Below are 23,141 nucleotides of genomic sequence, written 5' to 3' on the forward strand. Positions count from 1 at the left end.
CGCGTGCAGCTCCGGCCCGGGAGGGAGAAGGTAGGGGAGGCGGGGGCCGGGAGAGGCCGGGGAACGGACACACACACCCGAGGAAAGTCCTGGATCGCAGCGCCCCGGAGCCCAAGGTGCACCCCGGCCGGGCCCCCGCAGTAGCCGCGGCAGGAAGGGGCTCCGGCGGGGACGCGGGGGCGGTGTGGCGGGGGCGGGCCTGGGTGTCCCAGCGCTAAGTTGTGGGGCACGGCGCTTCCAGGTCCAGTTCCTCCTTCCGCGCGCTCCTCGCTCCCAGCGCTGCACACCCGGCCCCGGAGCCGCGGAACCCGCGCGTTCTCTGGGCGCCGAGGACACGCCTGCCCTTGTCGAGAAAACTTTTCCTGCCGACTCAGTCGTGGCGGCGGTGGCAGGAAGTCGGGGCAGCGACCTCTCCTCTGCCTGCGCCGCGCGCCCTACTACGGGTGTCGGTCCCCAGCAGGAGAGCAAGTTCGTGGGGACCCTTTCCTTTGCTGCTCAGGAGTCCGCCTTGCAGGGACGGCCAGCCCCGGGGAGGGCAGCGGGCCAGGGCGTAGGCCGAGGGCGCGTGGTGGCTCCGGGGACGAGGTGCGGAGCGCGGCCGGGACCCGCGCTGTAGAGTGTGCAGCCCCGAGCAGAGAGCCCTCGGCGATCGCGGGCTGGAGTCCCCAGTCCTCCGCCTCTCTCGTGAGGACCGTGTCCTGGCTCTGAGTCTATCGAGGAAAAAATGAAGTTAAGTCGCCAGTTCACCGTGTTCGGCAGCGCGATCTTCTGCGTCGTCATTTTCTCACTCTACCTGATGCTGGACAGGGGTCACTTGGACTACCCTCGGGGCCCGCGCCGGGAGGGCTCCTTCCCGCAGGTAAGCACCTGGCGTCGGGGCTGGAGGGCTAGCCTCGGGGGCTCTCACTTCTCGCAGACGCTCATTCTCTCGGCACCGGGGCAGGGTGAGGCCACACCCGACGACCAGCTGAGCCTCATCCGGCCCAGGCTGGGTCGCGCTCGGACCGCCAAGTTCTCAAAGTGCTGGGCGTCGTTCGGTGACAGCTTCGCGCTCTCCAGAAGTGGCCTTGTTCGGGCATTCGCACCCGGGCCTGTGGAGTGCCCTCGGGCACCTGCTGACAGGGAACCGGCGTGGTAGGAGTGTCGCTGTGGGTCGCCCCCTCGGCTGGCTCAGGGTTAAGCTGCCAGAGGCTGCCCAGATCCCCCCTCTTGCGCACAGCCGAAGCGCAGCCCACCTAGCCCACCTAAAAAACCAGGTTTCTGTTTTTGCTCCCGTCCCTCTTCACTGTCTCCTAAGAGAGAAAAAGTTTATTTCCTGTTGCAGCCCTTTTGGACGTGGATAGTAAGTAGCGTTGATTTTAGTGTCGTCATTCTTCAGCTGTTACATCGGGTGATTTGGAGCAGAGCTGGAAGCGCGTGTTATACTCCTGATGGAAGCTGTGCGGCGCTCAGTTCTGTGCCGGGTGGTCACACTGGCAAAGGAGCTGGAAAAAAAAAAAAACGACCCACCCAAGTCTTTCAGGAAAAGTTACTAAAAATAAGCAAATCGATGCACTGGGTTCTGTTTGGAAGGTTATTGCGCAGCAGTTGCTAGTGGCCTTTATAGCTCTTTGCCGTCGACATATACACATTTTAGTGAAAGCAGATGCGGTGTGGAGCACTTGGAAGAATCCAAATATTGACAAGCTAACTGCTAGTCGACTAGAGAAATCTGTGACCTATTCAAACGAGGCTGGTGTTTAATTTTTTTTTTCTTTCACTGTTTAAATGATTGAAAACAATCCTGGCCGCTTCTTCTGATTGATATACGAGGGTTAATGGTTTGGTGGGAACTGAAATTAAAGTACAAGCTTGAAGTATTATGAAATTGAAACGAGGAATGAGGGATGCTGTCATTAGTCCAGAGGACTGGAAATAAGTTTTAGAAGAGTGGAATTAAAAAACCTGGCTGCAGACAGATGTTTCCAAATGTTCACAGCTTCCGCTTTCCCTAGATAGTACGATAGAGAAAATATGTAACAAGCACTATTGGCTGCCTTTAGATTTTGAACTTGGAGTTTACACCAGGCTTGTTGACGAGACTGAAGTAAACAGTTTGACAACAGGTAAATCCATTCAGCCAGAGCCCAGGAGTTCTGAGTTTTGTTCCATATTCTCGGTAATTTAGGAGTTAAACTTACTGTGATCCTCTTAACCCCATTTCCAGAGTTTTCTCCATTACAGGAAATATAAAATGGAACCCTTTTACTTAGTGATGTCTTAATACTATCCTCTGGCTTTGGATGGGTGATCACTTGAGCATGATTTATGCAAACATCTGCATGGGGTTCTCTGGCAACCTTGACATTTCTCTCTGTTTCTAAAGCCGTGAGTGACTCATTCAGTTACTGAGAACTCTTAAGCAGTTAATTCTGTTTCCATGTGAGCCCCCAGCTCACTGGGAAGTTGAGGTTCTGCCTAGAGCGTGCAGCATTCGGTAGGGGGCCGTGGTGGTGGGCTTCAGGAGAAGTGCCTGTAGAGGTGTGTTTTCTGTACAGAGACAGGGCTTGAGAGTGGTAGCCTCTGTTTCGCATCTGGACTTCAACCGTAGAAAGGTTTAGTATTAGCGGGCCACTGAATCTCCCAGTGGGAAGACTTCATAAGCTCTCTCCAGAAGCCTGAGAATCATGTGTTTGGCATTAGCTAGAGTGCCTCCTCATATGATGAACTTGATTTCCTCAACTACCAGTCAGTTGGTGTGGAACTGAGGCACTGAGTGAGGCATTACCATGCTCAAGGTCACAGACAAATTCTAGGACTTCAACAGGCAGCTCTTAGAGTGTAGTCTCAGAGCCACAAAGCTGTCTTGCCTCTTGGAATCCTCTTGCTAGAGCTGGGCTGGAGCCTTCTTGTTGCCTGATCTATGGAGAACAGAAACAAACTTGCCGGTGGCACCTTAACTTATGACATTACCCCCCTCCCGCCCCCCAAGTAACCTTTATTGTGAAGGCATAATGTGGTCCTTTTGCTAAAACATTCACTGCTTCAGATTTATGCTTTCCCAGAATGTCTTCTAACTTACTTCACAGCCAAACATTATTAGAAAGAAAACCATTACCAAGCAGAGCATCCAACATGTAGGTAGGTTCTTTAATTTTTTTTCCCTGTGTCTAAACTATATGTTAACTTTAATTTCACAACAGTGCCAGGCATAGCGAAACTATGTTGCAGTCTGTTTCTTGAGCAGGTTTTGGGGGTGAATCCTTGAGTTTAAGTAGAGCCGGTTTGTCAGTGTATGTGTGTTTAATGCAGCCAGAGGTTATAGTGTGCATTCTAGTTTCTTTCGCTTGATGTGGTAACTTCATTAAGGTGTGCCGTCCATTTAGAATGCAAACTGTATTTAAAGACCATCCTAGGTTGAGAGCGTCTATGTTTGTTGTTCTTTGGACTTTTGTTCTTTCCTGTGTTCTTGCAACTTTGTTTCCTGCCACCTAATTAGTCCTGAGGCTAGATTACTCCAGGGCACCCCAGCTCCGCTCCCACCCCACCCGCATAGCCCTGCCTGCTTGCAGACTACCAAGAGGGCCTTTCCCTTTTAGTGGTTACTGTAAGACCTTCCTTTAAGTGTTACTGTAAGAACTTCTTTAAGGCCAGAGGCTGTGGCTGCAGGTGGCCTACATTCTTAGGGTTATTTGATCTCAACTAAAAAAAATAAAAATAAGTAAATCAAACAAAATTTTTAAAAAAGCAAAGCCAAAAACAAACAAATACAACAACAACAACAACCCTAAACTTGAGTCTGAATGAGAGGTTGGCTGGGACCTATTGCTGTGAAAATGCTTTATGCTAGCCACGAGAGTCTGAGCAGATGGGTTGGAGAAATGTTACAGCTCCCTGAAAGGGCTGGCCATTCTAATTAGCAATTTCTCTAGTTGTTACTATGTACCCTAGGAAAAACTAGAATTGAAACAAGGAATCAGAGTTTGTGTAACAAGGAATGGCTTTGCCTAGGATATCACATGACGTCGGGACTGATGTTAGCATTGGAACGGCTCTGCAGAAGTTAGAGAATAATGAAAAATGTACAAGTGAAGTCCAGACTTGATCTTAGGGCTCAGATAACGTTTATCGAGTGCGAAAATGGGAATGTGTTGATGCACTTGATTTGAAAGCCAATATGGTAAGGGATTTTGATGCCTGGAAAAAAAAAAACCCTTGAAACTATATATATATATATATATATATATATTTAAATGCTTTACACCACTAGTATCTTAAAAGATGCTAAATCACTTGGGAAGCTGAGGCAGGAGTATTGATGCATGTCTTGGGCCAGCCTAAGCAATGTAGACCTTACCTACATATAAGCAAACACCCTCACACAATCAGAACCACGCTACATATAAGCAAACACCCTCACACAATCAGAACCACGCTAGTAATTTTGAGTGCAGTACAGAACATGTTAATAAAAATGGATCCACAGCAGAAGGTATGAGGACCTTCATGTCCTAGCTGCTGTTCCTTGTTTTTATAAATTTTTTAGTCTGAAGCATGCTATATCTAATGAAAGTGTTCCCCCACACCCACCAGGGCACTGTATTTACAATAATAACTGTTGCTGCTAGGGTTTGTTTAGGGAGTACAGTTGGGTTGTCTGGTTTCCTGAGCTATAATGGTTGAGATCTAGGACTTTTGGGAGAGGATGGAGCTTTGATGGCAACCCAGCATTAGATTCAAGAACTTTTAAGAATCTTGAGGTGGTTCCCCTCCATCCCTCCCAAGGTCAGTAGTCTTCTGGGACTTCTCTGAGGTGGGTCTTCTCTATTCCCTCCAGAGGTCAGTAGTCTTCAGGGACTCCTCTGCTAAGCACAGGTCTCAGACTTGGGCTTCTAAGAGTAAGCTGGACCAGATGCCATGGCTAGATTTCATCTGAAGGCTTTATTTTTAAAACTGATTTGCATGTATTGTTCCTAGATCAAGACCTGAAGAAGTAAGTACTTTGATAACAGGTGTCAGGATTCTTTTTATTGGAAGGAGATTGTTCTGTTCATGATTCATTAGCCTTAAGGGATTTCCGCAGTATGGACAGCACGTTGATGAAATTGACCTTTTGTGTGTTTTTACTCTGAGCTTGCTATTGGTTTTTGTGATGTTAAAATGTTTACCTAGAAGACTGAGGGGGCATTCTTGCTGGTCCCTTCTGGTCTCCAGCTTTCTCCATTCAGAGGCCTCAGTTTCCCCTGGTTGTTTCCCTATTTCCATAGAAAACTCTAAGAAAATCAATGGCTAGTCATCTGCTCAGGGGAGCTGTGGTTTCTGACTTATAAAAGGTTTGCTCTATTTTTGCATCCTGATCCTTAGTGGTCCAGGTCGTGATGTGGCAGCGCCTTGTTCATAGTGTTTCTCTAGAACTGTGGAGAGGAATACTATAAAGTAGAGAGCTTTGCTTCTTTCCATAGTTGTCGATAGGAGATCGATCAGGTCAGGAAGCATTTGCATTGACATTAAAATGGGTTTTAATTTCCCTTCCTAAGCCACACTGCTAGTTTTATGGCTGAAACCACGTTCAAGTTTGGACTTGGAGAATGGACTGCTCTGTAATGGAGCACCCTGTCCTTTAGTGAGTACCTGTTGTTGATTTTACCTCCTGATACAGATTCATGACTTGATTTGAATAATTCTGTCTGTTGTGTAAGTCTAGGGGGAGTGATGGAGAGAGGGTGTGTTTAAGGTAATATCCTTTGTACTGGTATACAGATGGGAGATGCCGTCAGTCCTTCAGTGTTAAATTCTGGATTTAACATTTTGTTTCCAATATTGAGGCACTAGAGTTTATAACGACACATGCTACCTCTCCACTCCTTCATTTCATGTTTTTTAACCCCTTTGCTGTTGATAATTTTTTTGGGTCTGACAATTCTTGTTGTTACGGCTTCTCCCTATGTCATAAGGTATCTGGTAGTACCCTGTTCTCTTCCTAGTATATACTGGCAGCCGCTTGTCTTGTCTCCTTTCTTGTCCCCCATTTGTAGCAATCAAAAAATATCTCCAGACATCTGCTAGATATAAATAACCTCTGATAGGGGAAAAACTGTCCCCACTGAAAATCAGTTTGGCTGTGATCTGGACAAAGGCCTATTTTTTTTTTTAAACACAGTGTACTTTCTGGGCATTTTGCATTTTAGGAAAGAGTGATTGAAAGGTCTGTCTAGTTCTAGTGCTCCGAAGGATAAGTAGCATGCTTAGATGCTCATATTCCATTCTTTCTCTGGGTGCTTAAAATTTAGTTCCATATCTAAGATTGTAAATTGCAGTATGTTACAGAAAACATAAGGATAAATTATGTTCATATACAAATTAAAGGGAAAAAGGGAAGGTTAACAGAATTTACCTTCTTCGTCTTTACCAATTGGACATACACATTTCAATAAAAGCGTTCTTCTCATGTCATAGCGATTAGGTGGTTTTCCAAGCTCCTTGGAGCTTGGCAGTAGTCCAGCTTTATTCTCCCTGCCTTTCAGAATGGGAAGGCAAGCTGTATCGATCAGTGATAAGGTGGCATAAAGTCATTTGCAAGCATTACTTGAAAGTTTGACGTTTTCTCAGCTTGGATTTCTTCTTCACTCTGATGGTTCTGGCTCTTGCATTTTGTGTATCTTCTTGGGATGGGAAAGAGAAGAGGAGGAAATGGAAAGTACAGTCTTTCCTGCTGTTCATTTCAACTTGTCTTCCAGATGGTATGTTAGGAGGAGGAATGGGGAGGTGAGCAGGAGAACAGTGACGTTCTTGGTGAATCCTGTCTTTGTCGTCTCTTGTCCACATGCCTCCTAAGACAGCTAATTGTGAAACAGATTGACCTAGTACCTCCTTTTTTGTAGGGCCATAGCTAACAATGATTTTTACATTTTTGAATAGTTAGTTTCATTTCATGGAATCTCCATAGCTAGTTGTGTATGAATCCTCTTAACAGAGTCAAATGGGTGGGCAGAAACCTTCTGGACCATAAAACCTGATATATTTATTACCTGACACTTTTCAGAAAAGGGTTTAGTAATTCTGGGTTTAAACTGTTCTTCTCTGCTGTTGGAGGTAAACAGTATGCTGAAGCAAAAGTAGATTCATTGAAAGCAACATTCCTATAAACTGGTTAAATAAATACTGATCAAAATTTCTACCTTAGAACTTGTGTTTATCTACATGCCTCATAGATTTCCTTGTATCCTTGGGGAATGTCCATGCTAAAGCATAGACATGCATGATACACTTAATTACTTCCTGTATGTCATCTGAAATTTCAATTTATTTATTTATTTGTTTAATTAATTAATTAATTTACTTATTGGTGTTCTAGGACCTGAGCCCGGGGCCTTACACATGCTAGGCAAATATTCTCCCACTGAACCACGTTCCCATCACCACCCCATCTCCTAGCCCTTTGTCTTTTTTTTTTTTACTCTTTATTTTGAGACAAGGTCTTAATATGTTGGATAGCCTGGTTTGGGACTCACTGTGTCGTCCCGGCAGGCCTTGAACTTGTGTTCTTCCTGTCTTAACTCTAGAGTAGCTAGGATTACAGCGTGCACCACCAGACCCTAAAAGTCGAAAGTTTCTCCCTGGAGGGACTGCTCAGCACAGGAGTGTTTTGGACCACGAACCCAGCAAGATGAGTCTATACCTTCATGGTGGCAGCCCCTGACTTCTCTGTGTCTTGCTGCTGTGGGCCCCAGACGGCCAGAGGACAGAGCCCAATCTGAACATTTGGGTTAGTCGGTATTGCTGAAGCAGGCCCCACATGTGGATCTCTTTCGTAAACTATTTATACAGTTCTCTCTGTGGTCTGGAGGACTGCCTGGGATCTAGACTGTTCCGCTCACTAAAGAATAACACCCTTCTGTTTCATCACTCTTAAAGCTCATGTCTACCTTTCCTCTTAGTTGTATCTTTGGAGATTGGACCATCAGCTTTAAGTCATAGCACACTTGGTTGGAACCAGGTGAGTGTGGCGCTCTCATTTAATCATTTCTGTGCTTGACTTTTTATTTTTTATTTTTTTTGGTTTTTCGAGACAGGGTTTCTCTGTATAGCTTTGGAGCCTGTCCTGGATCTCACTCTGTAGACCAGGCTGGCCTCGAACGCACAGAGATCAACCTGCCTCTGCCTTCCAAGTGCTGGGATTAAAGGCGTGCACCACTGCTGCCCGGGTGTTTTCTCATTATTCTCTTCCCCATTTCAATGTATGCATTGTGTATTTTTCAGATGGCTTTGTTTTTGGGTCTAGGATCATCATCATCATCATCATCATCATCATCATCATTTTTTCTGAAGAGCAAACAGATTCTGAACTAGACCTTACGCTGTGGCCTTTCTAGTGACCCACTTCATGTTGGATTAGGAGAACTGGCAGTCTTGACAGGGATCTATTTTGTGAAGGTATAGGTACACGTAGAAATAATATCAGAAACCAAAACCCCTCAAAGCAGAGAGATGTGCATCGACACACACACAGAGGTGTGCACTGACAACTGAAATCTCTCTTCTCTGTCAGCCAACTAAGTGGTTCTCAGTCTAGCTTCTGAAGGGTCCTCACTCCGCTGGTATTCTCTTTCTAACTCACCTTACAGTCACATGCTCTGACAAACAACATTGTTTCATCTTGACCTACTGTTTCCTTTTATAAAAATAAGGGATTCCTCTCTCCCTTTTATAAAAGTTACTTTGGTACTTAATTCTTCTGTTTGATATCTGTAATAACTTGGACGGATATAATTCCATGTGCATTCCTGATCTATCACTATTAGGTATGAGCTCTTGACTCCCCACCTATCAGATGGAGAGGGTGGTGTTTTCAACGTCTTCTACTTGTTTCTCTTTTCATTCTCCATATTCCTTGAACGATCAGCTTCTTTTAATTATCCATAAGCTTTAAGTCATTTGCATTTCATTGCAGGACTTCATGTCTTACATGCTCTGCCTATTGGCTACAAAGGTTGAAAACTAAAAACAGAGGATACAGAATTTCCAATACAGGAAAGGCTGAAAGATTTCTTGTATAATATGGTAACTATGGATAATAACAATGTATCGTAGTCTTCAGAACTGCGAGAGGAGATTCCAAGGGTTCTTATTACAGAGGTGTTCATTTTGAGAACTAATACATTTGTTAACTTGATTGCATGTTCCAAAATGTATAGGCATTTCAAAGCAACATGTTTTACCTGATAAATGTGTATGATTTTTATTTATCACTCAAAATACATCAAAATATTTAAACATACTAAACACTGCAAGTATCGATAGCATAGTGTGGTTCGCTGTGTCTGGTAATTTGGCCTTATAGGGAAAGAAGGGGGATATTGAATTCTTAAGTATGTTGCACTTGGCATCTGGGCAAATGGATTCTCATATCCTATGTTCCAGCTGTTAAAAACCATGCTGTTTTCATCTCGTTCACATCTGGACTGTGGCTTCCTTGTAGCTTGTGTTTTCTAGGTCTATTTCTAATTTATTTTCCCTTTATATCACTGGAATGGAAATCATTGAATCCTGTCTCTTGCATCTTGTTTTGTTAAAAGTAGCTTTACAACTCAGCACATATCAATACTTTGGACGCTTAAAGTTTTATAGAATCAAAAGAAAGAAATTTTGCCCTTTCTGGTGGTTGTTCCCAGTTCATGTTGACTCAGATTGCCACACTGCTTCCAGGATAAGCGCTGCTTGGTTTTTGTTCCCACTAGGGGCCCCTTCCCTTCAGGGTGTGGACTTGGGCCCCTGCAGCCTTTGCAGCATTCCCTCTGAGGTCTTCTATTAATATCTTTTGTTTGATTGAAATACATTGTGTTTACATTAAAATGCTTACATAAAAATTAAATGGGGGTTTACATTCTTTTTCAAAACAATGTTTAAAATTAAAATATAATTACATTGTTTTCCCCTCTTTAATCACTCCCATGCCCCCAACTTGCTTTCTCTTTAATTATTAGCGTGTGTGTGTGTGTGTGTGTGTGTGTGTGTGTGTGTGTGTGTGTGTGTGCTGGGTCTGTTTAGTGTAGCTTGTATGTATGTCTTCCATCCACAGATACCTGTCGCTCTCACCGTTCATCACAGAAGCTTCTTTTTGCAGCAGATAGAGACCATTGCAGAAAGCCCCAGCTGGTCAGAATGCAGGTAGAGAACACAGGATTGATGCCCTTAAAGCTCGGTAGCGCCTACACCTAAGGCTCAGGGAACATTGTAGAAGAAGGCGTGAGAAGATTGTAAGAGACAGAGGACCAGGATATATGTTGAGAGAATGTATCCTTTAGACGTGACGGGGAAGCCGTACCCGTGAAATCTCAGCAATATGGCTGCCTAAACAAGACTTGAACTAACGACAGCACCAGCTGACATGCCAGCATGGAGGGTGTAAACCTCTGAGATTCTTTTGTGCCTTAGGCATGGAATTCATGGGTGGGAGCCTTGTGGTAACATTTTCTCTGGAGGGTAGGAACTTGTGACCGTGGAACACTCAAGAAAGCCCAAGACTGGATCATCCTTAGCATCATTGTCTGTCCTGGGGGAAAAAAGAGTCTACAGTTTGCTGTTTCAGAGTAAAACATTCTCTTCAACAGTCATTAGCCTCCCAGATAAGTCATGCATAAGAGAATAGGCATAGAATTTGAGAGTGGAAAGGGTCCTTAGGCTGGTTAATTTAGTCTTTGATTTTTCACATTATGAGTACTGGGTGGTTAGACCTCGTCAGTGTGCCCACTCATCACCAATACCTAGCTGGACACGCATGTGTCCTAAGCTGTGGTTCAGTGGCTGTTCTGATGCGCCATTACAAGCACAGGTTTTTGAACTTCACAGAATGATAGATCTTACAGAGGTTTTGATGGGCATACTAGATATGCTTCTCACTTAGAAAGTGCTTCTTAGGTTATTTTGGGAAATATAAGTATTGTATGTGAAACAGATAGCTAAGTGCCATTCATGTTTTCATTAGGAGTTAATGAGATTAGGATCATATTGGGCACAAGTTAAGTATTCAAGAAATGCTAAACTTTACCAGTGTATGGAAGTAGGCAATGCACAGGTTATGTTCCCTAAATACTGTTGCACATTCTGGGGATACAAAAGTGAAGAATAAAACAGTAGCCTGGGACTCTCCAACCGTTTGATATTGGGACATGGTGTAGATGTCTACAAATGTTGGTGGGCTTCGTTTATACTCTAGCTGCCCAGGATCTATGTAGGTTGTTGGACTGTAGATCCGGCGTGCCTGCAGTTGTCCATGTTCTTATCGTTCAGGGCATAGACTTCAAAGGGAACTCAGAAACACAGCCACCATGTTCTGATGATGGCCTAGTTTGCCGGACTCAAGAAGAGGAAGAAGTTGAGTATTTGCAATTGGACTTGGCAGGGGGTAGGATCCTTGCTAGTGTGAAATACAGCACTTTGCTAGCCCTGCAGTCCCGAACTTGGGCATTTGACAATGGCTGAGAAGAGTGACTTGTCTAGATAAGTCTTTGGGTGCTTTAAAGGGTAGTGTGGAGCCAGGTGTGGTGGTGCATGCCTTTAATCCCAGCACTCCAGAATCAAAGGCAGGCAGGTTCTCTGAGTGCAAGGCCAGCCTGGTCTACATAGTGAGTTCCAGGATAGCCAGGGCTGCACAGAGAGACCCTGTCTCAAAAACAAAAACAAAAACAAAAACAAAAACAAAAACAAAGAAATGAAAAAATGGAACAAAACAAAACAGAAGACAAACAGAAAGAGTAGTTTATAATGAAATAATGAGTTGCCTGGAGTCAGGCTAGAGTTGGGAGTTAGGATGTGGCAATCTTCTCAGAGTTACTCTGTGTATCAGGCAGCCGCTTGAGAGAAAAGCAGTATTAGAGAATTCATTTTGTAGAAAATTTGAGACCTGGAAGGGAGCGAAGAGAATATTCAATCTAGATTATTCTGGTAGCAGTGTGTAGGAAGACTCAGAAACAGGAAGGCAGCTGAGAATCTGCGTGAGGTAATGTAACAGACATAAGGCAGTAAATCTTTGTTCCAGTATTGAATTGGCTACAATCAGAAAGGAGAAAAAATGTACAGACATTCTTGTGAGGGGAACACTAAGACTGTCTAGCGGACGGGTAAAAGGCAAGTGAAGTGTGGTTTGAGTCACGTGTTTTCCCTTGACTTTTTCCTTTTGGGGTATTGGAGACAATTTATACTGTGTGCAAAGACAAGCCAAGTTTGTGAAGCCCAGTTCAGCTTTATTTATGATGGAGTGGACATTAATGGAAATAGCCAAGTGGGCTGAGAGATCAAGGAAGGAGATGCCGACCGGGGAGCCATGAGCGCTGAGGGAGAATGAGCTCACTCTGGGGCCGTGCCTGGTTAGGAGAGCCCTGAGCCAAGGACGTTTCTTGTAGCCAAGATCTGAACTGCTCACATGGAGACTATCATGCAGCAGATGTTAATAAACTACGGCAGCTTGTGTTCAGTTCGTGAGCAGCTAGCACATGGATGAACATCCCTACGAAAAGATGACATCGGGAGGAAGCGTTTCAGAGATGCTTCTCAACAGGAGACCTACAAGGACCCTTCTCATCTGTATCACCCTTGCTGGGACCAAGTTATTGTTTTTCCGAGTTTATTGTGATTAATTTTCCTAGGTTATAAGACAGAGCGCGGACTATTGGGTGTGTATGCTTGGGGGAGATGAGGATGGAGAGAGAGATTTATAAGGAGTCCGAAGGTAGTGACGCCAGCCGGATGGTTCATAGCTCAAGGTTGGTGTGGAGGGCAGTTGTCTTGCTGAAAAGATCCTCCGGACGGCCTGTGCTTGACTGAGAGCTGCTCTTGTCTGGCTGACCCACATGCTAAGAACTAAGGATTGCTTTTGGCCCAGGGCCATCTCTTGAAAACTTGCAGGGCCAAAGAGTTCCAAGACTTGAACTGCAAACCATTTCTTGAGACTTTTAGGGTAAGAAAATCTAACCAATAGCTACTGGGAAAATTAAGATGTGAGACTCAAGAAGTTCATATCATGAATGTGTCTTTACAGCTGATGGTGTTCTCAGAAATTTGTTACTATTGTGTTCTTTTAAAAAATGATTTATCTTATTTTTTAATTACATGTATGTTTGTGCCTCCCCCTCTCCTTTCTCTCTCTCTCTCTCTCTCTCTCTCTCTCTCTCTCTCTCTCTCTCTCTCTCTCTCTCTGTCTCTGTGTGTGTGTTTGAGTTTAGGTGCTTACAGAATGGAGAAGAGAGAGTCAGATGCCCTGGAGCTGGAGTTACATGATTGTGTGGTGCTGGGAACTGAACTTGGGCCCTGTGTGTGAGCAGGACATGCTCATAGCCACCATGGCATTCATGGCGTGTTATGCTAACACTCATGGTGTGTTATGCCTTGCTGTTGCTCGCTGTCTCATTTTGCACATGGCCAGTTAGTTGACTCAGTTTATTGTTTCTACAATAAGGAGTTAGGAGAAATGCTGTAACACTTTAGAATCTTTGATGCTCAAGAAATTCAGAGTTGATATGACTAGAGATGGAGCTCGTCTAAATATCTGGTTTCTGTTAGTAAAGACTAAAAGGGATCTATTCAGGGAATGATTCCTATAAATAAGATTGTGGGGGAGATTGATAATCCACTTAATACAACCCCATTTTCAAAGGCTTTCCCAAACCATTTCTGAATGAGAAATGATCTCAGGCATGTCAATTGCATTTATTTTAATAGAATAACACTGTTTAGGTTGATGGGCTTTTCCCATTACAGACATTTACTCTCTTTTTGCATTGAAATTGTGTTTGTTCAAAGTTGCCATGTTGACAGAACTTTTGCCAGCAGATTCTAAGATACAGTGTAGGCCCTTCATCTTTGGAGAGTGAGTTCGGTATAAATACATTATAATTACCTTGTGGATAGAGAGATAGGCAGATGGCATAGATGTCAGAGACCAGAGTAGAGCAGCCATACCTGATGGGGTGGTGCCCACCAACAGAGCTGTGTTATTTGAAAACTGGTGCCCCCTAAGGTGTACCATGTGAGCATACAGGCAACTTCTTGGGTGAGGAGTTGATCCACTCTTCACAGATGACCTCAGAATGCTAAGTATAAGAATATACCTGGGCGGTGGTGGCCCACGCCTTTAATCCCAGCACTCAGGAGGCAGAGTCATGCGGATCGCTGTGAGTTCGAGGCCAGCCTGGACTACAGAGCAAGGTTCAGGACAGGCACCAAAACAACACAGAGAAAGCCTGTCTTGAAAAAAACAAAACAAAACAACAACAACAACAAAAAAAAAAAACAAAAAAAAAACAAAAAAAAAGAGGAAGAAGAAAAGAAAAGAATATAAACCTACCAGGACTGTCTCAGTGGGTAAAGATGCTTGCTCCCAAGCCTGAAAAGCTGAGTTTGATTCCTGAGTCCTACATGATGGAAACTGAGAACCAATTCCTGAAGGTTGTCCTGTGACTTTTACAGTTGTGCTGTGTCATGTGTGTGTCCTCCCAACAAACAGCTACAATAAAAATAAAAATAAAAACACTTTTAAAAAGAATGTACATGTGGTGAAAGTAAGTCAAGCGAGAAACATTAGTAATATGGTTCATTAACATTTTTGGGGGGCTGAAGAGGAGAGGAGGAAGGGAAGTCATATCTGTAGAACAGATTTGAAAGTACCGAATTAAAGAAAGACTTCTACTGGCCAGTAGTTAATTTGTACAGTGCTGCTTAATTGTGGTTATTTAGTGGATTTGTAAGTAGTAAAACTGCATTTAAAAAATATTTTATATTCCAGATATTTGTCCTACTTCCTTCAGTAATTGTTTTAAAAAGATGATTTATCTTACAAAATGTTACTTCCTCTTGTAATGTGGTACTTAAAATGTTGCCTCAGTGAAGAGGAGGTGGTTTCCTGCAGCTTTGCTGGGCACATGCAGCGGAGGCCACATGGCCTTCATCTGAATGTACATGTGGGAACTGACAGGCTGGAGGCGGGGAGTGGTGTTCTGGGCTGTGCCTGCAGGAAGTGCCAGCATCTGGAGGCCCCACCTCCGTTTGAGAGGAGAGTGATGATAAGGTAACATGCTGTTATTCCTGCTCAGGGTACAGATCCTGCCAAGGGACTAGCAGCTGCCAAGTGGTGCCCAGGTACAGTCACAAGGCCCCTGAGTACTCAGCCAGGACATGCCAGGAACCTCGGCTGGCCTCTGCAGTCACTTGGCACTCTTGTCTTCTACCTGTGTTGGAGCGGCTTCTGTTACAGTCTTACCTAGGCAAGTGGGAGATTTATGAATAGTGACTGAGTTTTGGAAGGACACTGTATAACTGGACACTTATGGTCACATGGTGATGTCACTTACTTCTCTGAACAAACAAATACCCGCACAAAGACAGTCAGTCCCCTGGAAGAAATCCAGGTGTATTAAGCTCCAGATCTGGGAAAAAAAATACTATTAGGAAACTCTTGTAGCAGTGGTCTGTGACTTGTTGACTGTGACGACAGGCCAGGTCACTCTTTCTCTCTTTGGCTTCAGCACTACATGTCTTCAGGGGTCAAGTGGGCATTAGAAGGGTTACTTGTCATGTTATGAAACCCTGTGAAGTACCTGAGATCTGGTTGACTTGAAGTGTTTTTTGGGATAGTGCTGAGGACTGGCTAGCTGATTCTGCTCAGTAACCATGACACCGGTGGTGTGGGGAAGAAAGACCCTCCTGAACCAAGCTGCGGTTCCTATATTTAGCTTGAATGCAGTGGTTCTTAATTGAGGATGTGTGAGAACTTCCCGGTAAGCCATTTCCCGTTATAAAAAGTGGGCCTGTGCGTGCTCTCCAGGCAATCCCACTTGTTCTCGATGCTTGAAATCCCTGTGTATACTGGCTGCTTATGTATTCATCCTCGGCTTCTCAGCTCCAGGCTTGCATACACACCGATACCACCATCCACAGATCGGCCAGCTGCAGGATACATCAGTTTCCCCTCCACTTTCTCCTCCTTCAGCACCCCATTTTTCGTCAGTGACACTGTCATATACTCACTTGTCCCAGTTAAACATCAAGAGACTAATTTTATTCCTTTGTTGTTCTCATTGTTTGACCTCCTTCCTGCCACATTCTTTCCTATTCCTCTACTTGTACTGGTCTAAGCCACATGGCTTTTCTTGGGCAAACTGAGGTCTCCTCTGAACAGTACTTCCCCCTTCAGAGCTTGAATACACATTAAATTCCTCAGCATTGAAACAGTGTTTGAGATCACTACATTGATGCTTCTTTTCTTGGAAATTAATTAAAATATTTATATTTTTATGTGTATGTGCCTGTGTGAGTTTATGTGCATCATGTGTGTGCAGGAGCCTGAGGAGGCCAGAAGAGGGCAATAGATCCCCTGGAACTGGAATTCTAGGCAGTTCTGAGGCATGGTGTGGGTATTGGGAACTGGGAACTGGATCCAGGTCCTCTGTATGAGCAGTAAGCACTCTTAGCTGTTGATCTATCTCCAGGCCCTCTGGAAATTATTTTTACTAATAAAGGCTGACTCAGTATTTCCTCATCTCCTGGAGCAGAGGCACATGTGGACTGTCTGATCGAGCTGTGCCCTGGGGACAGACTGCTGCAGATCCTTGTTTCCTGCAAAGGGCTGAGGCTCTCCGGTTCTGCTGGGAATGTGGACAGACTGGCTCTCACAGACTGCAAGTGTGGAATGCTTTCTCAGCCTTGCTCTTGTAGGCCATCTCTTAGTGGCATCTGTGGTGTGCTGCTGTAACAGTAACCAAACCAGGAAGATGTATCCAGTCGGTCCGGAGGTCAGCAGTGTGAAACAGGCAGGGCTCAGAGGGCGCAGGGCTGCATTGCCTTCTGGGGCTCTGGGGAAGTGTAGCTAGAGTTTTCCTGCCTTGCCCACAGTCAGGACAAATCTCTGTCACCCGCCAGTCCCACAGCCGCTCAGACCCAACCAAGCAAACACAGAGACTTATATTGCTTACAAACTGTATGGCCGTGGCAGGCCTCCTGTTAACTGTTCCTATATCTTAAAGTAACGCATTTCTACAAATCTATACCTTGCCACGCGGCTCGTGGCTTACCAGCATCTTCACATGCTGCTTGTCCTGGCAGTGGCTGGCAGGCAGTGGCTGGCAGCGTCTCCTTCTGCCTTCCTGTTCTTTTATTTCTCCTCTCTGTTAGTCCCGCCTATACTTCCTGCCTAGCCACGACCAATCAGGTTTTATTTATTGACCAATCAGAGCAACTTGACATACAGACCATCCCCCAATACAGCCAAGTGCAGACCATCTCAGACACCTGCACTCAGGCCCATGGTCCTAATCATCCTCTATGCAAACCTGCTTGGGTTCCACAAGGAACCCAAGAAGGGCTCCCACAGGACATACATTAACATCCCACAGCAGGGAAGAGTCTTGTTTCTTGTCTTCTCCAGCTTCTAGAAGTTGAACAATCTGTGCTCCAGGCTGGGATCTCGCGGGAACACTATTCTCCCCTCTTCTGTTCTCATGTTTCCTTTGTGGGCTTTGCTCTTTTTACCTCTGAGGATCCTGTGCTCTTCAGAGCCCTCTCTGGATATTCTAGGATAATCTCACCATCTTAAATTTAATCGGCAAAGCTCCTTTCGCGGTATATGTACCCCTATTCTAGCTTCTAGAACTGGGACACAGACATCTTTGAGTAAGCATTTTTCTATTGACCTCAGCAAGCACAATTTAAATTTATTGTGCATCTATTAGCTAATCTTTAACATCTCTCTTGGTTTAGGTATTATTCACTGCCCCCATTTTATAGGTGGGGAAGGTAAGGCACGGGGAGTTATGTAACGTGTTCAGGTTTTCATTGCCAGTAGATAGTGACCCTGGGGTTCTCATATCACTTTAGCTCTCTGTAGTCAGGATGCATACTATTTTTGCAGGCATCTCATGTGTCCTTCAGAGTGATGTTTTAAAACCATACAGTGGTTATAATCACACCTTCTGGAGTGCTTGGCGGCTCCTCCTCTTTGAAGTCTTGACATAATTGTTTCAAGCAATGGGAGTTTAGCACGTGTGAGTTCACTGTGTTCCCGCCTCAGGGTCACACAGATAGCAAGTGCTAAGATCGGAACACACGATTGAATGTGGCCAGCTTGCTTCACTGTTTTTCTTTTACCTGATGAGAAGGGGTTTAGGAAAAGATTAACCATTATTTGGCGTTACGTTCTGGGCACATTCAATGACAGACCCATTGGGGCTCGAATAGATCCCCTGGAGTTTCAGGATGTGGGTGCTGGGAGCTGAACTCTGGTCTGCTGGCACAGCAGTAGGTACTCTTAGTTCTGAGCTCTCTCTTCAACCCCGATCGGAAGGTCTTGATGCAGTGGAGTGATACGTGGATTCCAGCATCGTTAGAAAAAGTGGTAAAAGCAAAGGATGGAACTGATCAGGGAGTTCAGATCACATTAGAGTGAGGCTTTGTTGCCTTTGGTGGTTATATATGACATGCAATCATTTCTTCTAAAACTGTCCTAATTGGAAACATGACTTAAGTGCACAACCTGTCACCAAGATGGGACAAAGCATGGTTCTGAGTTTCCCCTTAGCCTTCTCTTGCATTCTCCACAGCATATGAAAGCTAGCTGCTGCAGTTGTAAATGCCGGAGACATGTAGTTGAGCTGTACAGACCCAGAATCTTGGCCCTTAGAAGGGGGCCACATAGACTGCCCTGCTCATGGGGGTCATGATTGTCAACCTGTGGCCGACCCTAGGTCAGATTTACTTTCAAATGGATCATAAAGACCACTCTATTAGTGTAGACTTTTCCATTTCTTTAAAAAATGTTTTATTATTTTCAAGTGTGTGTGTATGTATATATGTGCATGTATGTGAATGCAGATACCCACAGAGGCCAGAGGTATTGGATTCCCCTTGGAGCTGGAATTACAGACAATGGTGAGCAGCCTGGTGTGGGTGCTAGGAATTGAACCCCGGTCCTCTGGAAGAACAGCATGTATTCTTAATTGTTGAACCATCTCTCCATCCTGACATTTCTACTCTTCTTATTTTTTAATTTATCTTTTGATGCAATGAAGATTACATTTTGTCTTTCATAAAAGATTATGAATGTTTTGTATTTTTGGGGGGAGACTGATGGATTGTATGCCAAATACTTTGGTTGTCCCAGAACACGAGGAGCAAGAGCCTTTGGTACCTTCCTTGGTTTTCCTCTTGCAATGCATAATTGAGTTGCTCCTGTGAGTCAGGCATTGTGCCAGGCATCAAACAAGGGGAGCAGAACAGCTGCCCACTTAGTGGGGAAAGAGGAGTGCCATGCACCAGTACCCCGGGTCATTGTGATAATGCTGTGGAGAAAACGAAAGTGAAGTTGAGAAAAAAATAATGTACAGAAGGCTATTTCGGCGAGAATGGCAACGAAGGCTATGTATAGACGTCTTCTAGGGAGAGAGTCGAAGCATTGTACAAAGAAAAATATGCCTGAAGGTACTGAGAATCGAAGCAGCTGGCTTGGAGCTTGGTGACAATTAGGGAAAAGCTTAGTTGGGAAAAAGTGCTGCATCCCTGTGTGTTTTGACTGTGATGAAGAATACAGGTGTCTTAATTTTGTTCCAATGCAAAAAGAAAGGAGCAGTGGGTATCACATCAGGCACAGTACCTGGGCAAGGCATGGATATGTAAACGTGCGCATAGGGAGACAGAGCTGATGCGGAAAATTATTGGTGCCTCGCAGGCAGAGTGTTAGGAGGCTAAAGGGGGAGAGATTTGTTTCAACAGGCATTTGGGAGGTAGGAAGGGAAAGGATTGCAAGATAAATTGGGTGTGGAACATTGTGAGGAATTTGGAAGAATCGGGATACCAACATTTTGAAGGAGCTTACTGGAGGAGACCAGAGCCGCTTCCTGGAGATGTGAGGATGGCAGTGCCCTTGGGAGTAGGGTGTGTTCAGCATGTAGGGTTGCTATTAAATCAAGGAATCAGTAGGCACTTGAATATCTGGACCCGAATTTCAGAGGTTTCAGCAGAATATGTAAATTCTGGAGGCATGAACACAACGTGGCATTTAAGTCACGGAGTGGATGAGATCATACAGTGTGGAGAGGTAACAGGCTCAGAAGCTAACCTGGAGGCTGACATTTGGAGGTCAGAGAGAGGAGCCAGCAAAGGACACTGATTAGTAGGCCACAGGAAGAAAGTGAAGGGCACACTGTACCGCAAATCAAATTAGTGACGGCAGTTTCCAGGATGGAGGGTGCTCGGCTGTGTGTGTGCTCCTCGGGATGATGAGGTCCCAGCATGCTTTGCATCAGGCTGGAAGTATGTGCACCTGGGGAATTGATGTGGCCAGTTTAGTGAGATGGACAGGAACTGATGTAATGGGCCGGCAAGTGAGCTGAGGATAGTAAGGCAAAAGGAGCGGATGAGCGCAGGCCTTTGACAATCTCCACGTGCCCATGAAGCCTGAGCTGTCTGCAGATGACAAAGCCACAGAAAAACTCATTTTCTGGCTCCCTCCAAGCCCACAGGCCCTGGCCTTGGCAAGTTCTTGGTGTCACACTCAGGCTGAGAGCTTGGATTCTGTGACAGACAGTCGAGATAAGAGGCTTGAAGAACCTGGAATTGTCTAGAAGGCAAAGCAAGAATGTGTCCAGACTGCATTTTTGCCCCAAATAAGCCCTTGGTGACAGATGATGCTGGTCCACCTGAGAGCGGATCTTCTCTACTCAGTCCACTGGTCCAGGTTCTCTAGAAATGCTCTCTAGGACTAATGCTATTCAGGCCTGCATTGCCTGGATTTCTCCTTTAAACAGAAGAAGTGAGGGAGCCTAGCACTGATTAGCAGAAGCATGGGGCCCAGCACTGATAATGGTTGTACTTTATCCCTTTTCAAGATCCTGCAGTCTAGTTCCATGACATCCCAGTCAGCCATCTCTCATGGTTAAGGGAAGCATAAGGGTGTGGCTGACCTTTAAAAAGGTAGGTTAATGGGACTGGACAAACAGCTCATCAGTTAAGTGCACTGGCTGTTCTTCTAGAGGACCTAGGTTCTTTTCCCAGCACCCACATGGTGACTCAACTGTCTACACCTCCAGTCCCAGGGAATCTGATACCCTCTTCCACCCTCCTGGGGCATTACACACGTGTGGTGCAGACACATACACTCAGTCAAAAAACCCATACACATAAAAATAAATTAATTTGAAGTTCAAAAGTTAGACTGTGTTGTACCATAGTCGTCTGGGACTACCTGCTTCCTGTTGGAGGACAGCTGTGCCACTGGGAATGGGTTGCTTTGGCAGGGGAGTTGATGTAGCAGCACCGAGAGGAAACCTCTGAGCAGCTGACGGAGATGGGAGAAGTCAGAAGGGCCGTGGCCTCTGACTATGAGCCCTTTGGGGCGGTAGAGAGAAAGAGCTGTCTTTCCAGAGGTGACCGAAGGAAGAAGGCGTCCAATCTGCTGTGTTTGAGCGGTCACAGTCACCAGTCTCCAGCAGCTGGTGTCCTCCCTGGGGCAGATCATGCCTTAGTGTGTTCAGATTCAGCTGTGGCTGCAGTCATGATTTTGTTCATAGGATCGAGTGGCACTGACCCTGGTCTACTGGTCTACCTTGCTGTAGACTCTAAATTAGCTCTGCCCTATGTCTTTGATATGTGTGATTTTTTTTTCCCTCAGCTTTTCTCTCACCACTAGCAGAGAAAATCAAATATGACCTTCTTCGCTGCTCCTCGGCAGTGCAGCACCGAGGATGCCTCCCTATAGAACTGATTAGCAAATCAAAGGAGAACGTGCTTTTCTCACAAGTGATTTTCGTGCCCTACAGAAAACTGTCATTTTCAATATTACTATCCGTATTCTTTGACCTGTCAGCATAATTGAAACATTATCTATGGTTTCTATTTCTTTAATGCACACGGTGAGTACATCCCTTTAAGGTCATGCCACTCCCCTCAGCCATGTGGATGGAATTTGCTCATGAGGTATATATGTTAAGGATTTTGGCTGTTTGGAGGGAGACATTATTCCAGTGTGTAATATACTTTTAAAATGGTTTTCATTAGACCATTAATGCTCATATAGCCTCAGGCCATACTTTTCTGCATGTACTTAATTCAATATTGAATCCTGGGCACTGGTCATTAATTGTATCTTTAGAGTTACAACAAAAGTGAAAGTCCTCTGTAATGTCTGTTGGCTTCCCTCTTCCGGAAACATCTGTGGTAATGTTTATATTGGGTAATACACAGGTTTGGGAGCAAGGCCTCGTAGCAGAAGCTTTCCCAAGGCTGCTCTTTTTCTTTCTCATTGTGCTTGTTAAGCTCCAGGCAGCTTGGCTATGTACAAGGGTCCAAAGCGACTCCATCGCCCAGCACAGGTAGCTCTGGAAGGATATATTAAAATCTGGCACCCACACATAGTATCTTTAAAAGCTGTGAGAGAACACTAAAGCTTCATTTTAGGGAGCTGTGTGAGGCAAATCTGAAGTTCTGATTCTGCACGGGATGGGAACTTGCTTGACCTCTGTGCTGAGAAGGCCCCATTGGAGGGATGATTGTTTTCAATCCTGGAGCTCAGCAGGATGAGTCACAGCAATTTGAGGAAGCAGCTCCAGTCTGTTGTACTGTGATAATGCATGAAGAAATGTCTTCATTTGCTCCACACAATGTTTAGGAAGGTATGGACGGAGATGCCATGCATTTGACTCCTAAGCATTTTTACTTTTTTGGGGATTGGACTTGGAGCTACAACAGTAGATAGCTTCTGAGCGTTCATCTTATTTGAAACATCACATAGCTTTCCGACTTGTAGAATGGACCTGGTTCTTTAGTCTCCCACGCTATGTTCAAACCCCATAGTATCAGATAACTATAATTCTGCATCTTTTCTTCCCCACGCTGGAGCCAGAGGCATGCCACACCACATCCAGTGCACCAGCTTCTCCTCCTGCGTGTGCTGCATATTGGAGCAAAAAAGTCACACCTTTGCAAGTCTCGGCCTCACACAGTGTCTCTTCATTCCTTTTTTCTTTTCTTTTTTTCTTTAGACAGGATCTCACTTTGTAGCTCTTGCTGGTCTAGAACTTAGTAGGTAGACCAAACTCACCTTGAAGTCACAGATATCCTCCTGCCTCTGCCTCCTCTCTCTACTGTTTTTTTAATACTGTATTTATTTGTGTGCTTGTGTA

The 23,141-nt window shown here is 44.9% G+C and overlaps 1 protein-coding gene across 2 annotated transcripts in view; it reads left to right on the plus strand.

Moving 5' to 3' along the window:
• The first annotated feature begins 449 nt into the window (after nt 1–449).
• The window catches only part of Man2a1 (mannosidase alpha class 2A member 1), a 169,329-nt gene continuing 146,637 nt past the window's right edge, over nt 450–23,141 (plus strand). The window contains exon 1 of one of the 2 annotated variants that reach the window (XM_006991850.4): nt 450–859. In XM_006991850.4, coding sequence (XP_006991912.1) covers nt 725–859 — 135 coding nt within the window. In that variant the 5' untranslated portion in view covers nt 450–724. The remainder of the gene's footprint in view (nt 860–23,141) is intronic. The other variant, XM_042259707.2, reaches the window with a different exon arrangement.

Source organism: Peromyscus maniculatus, chromosome 13, assembly GCF_049852395.1.
Source record: "Peromyscus maniculatus bairdii isolate BWxNUB_F1_BW_parent chromosome 13, HU_Pman_BW_mat_3.1, whole genome shotgun sequence".
Lineage (NCBI taxonomy): Eukaryota > Metazoa > Chordata > Mammalia > Rodentia > Cricetidae > Peromyscus > Peromyscus maniculatus.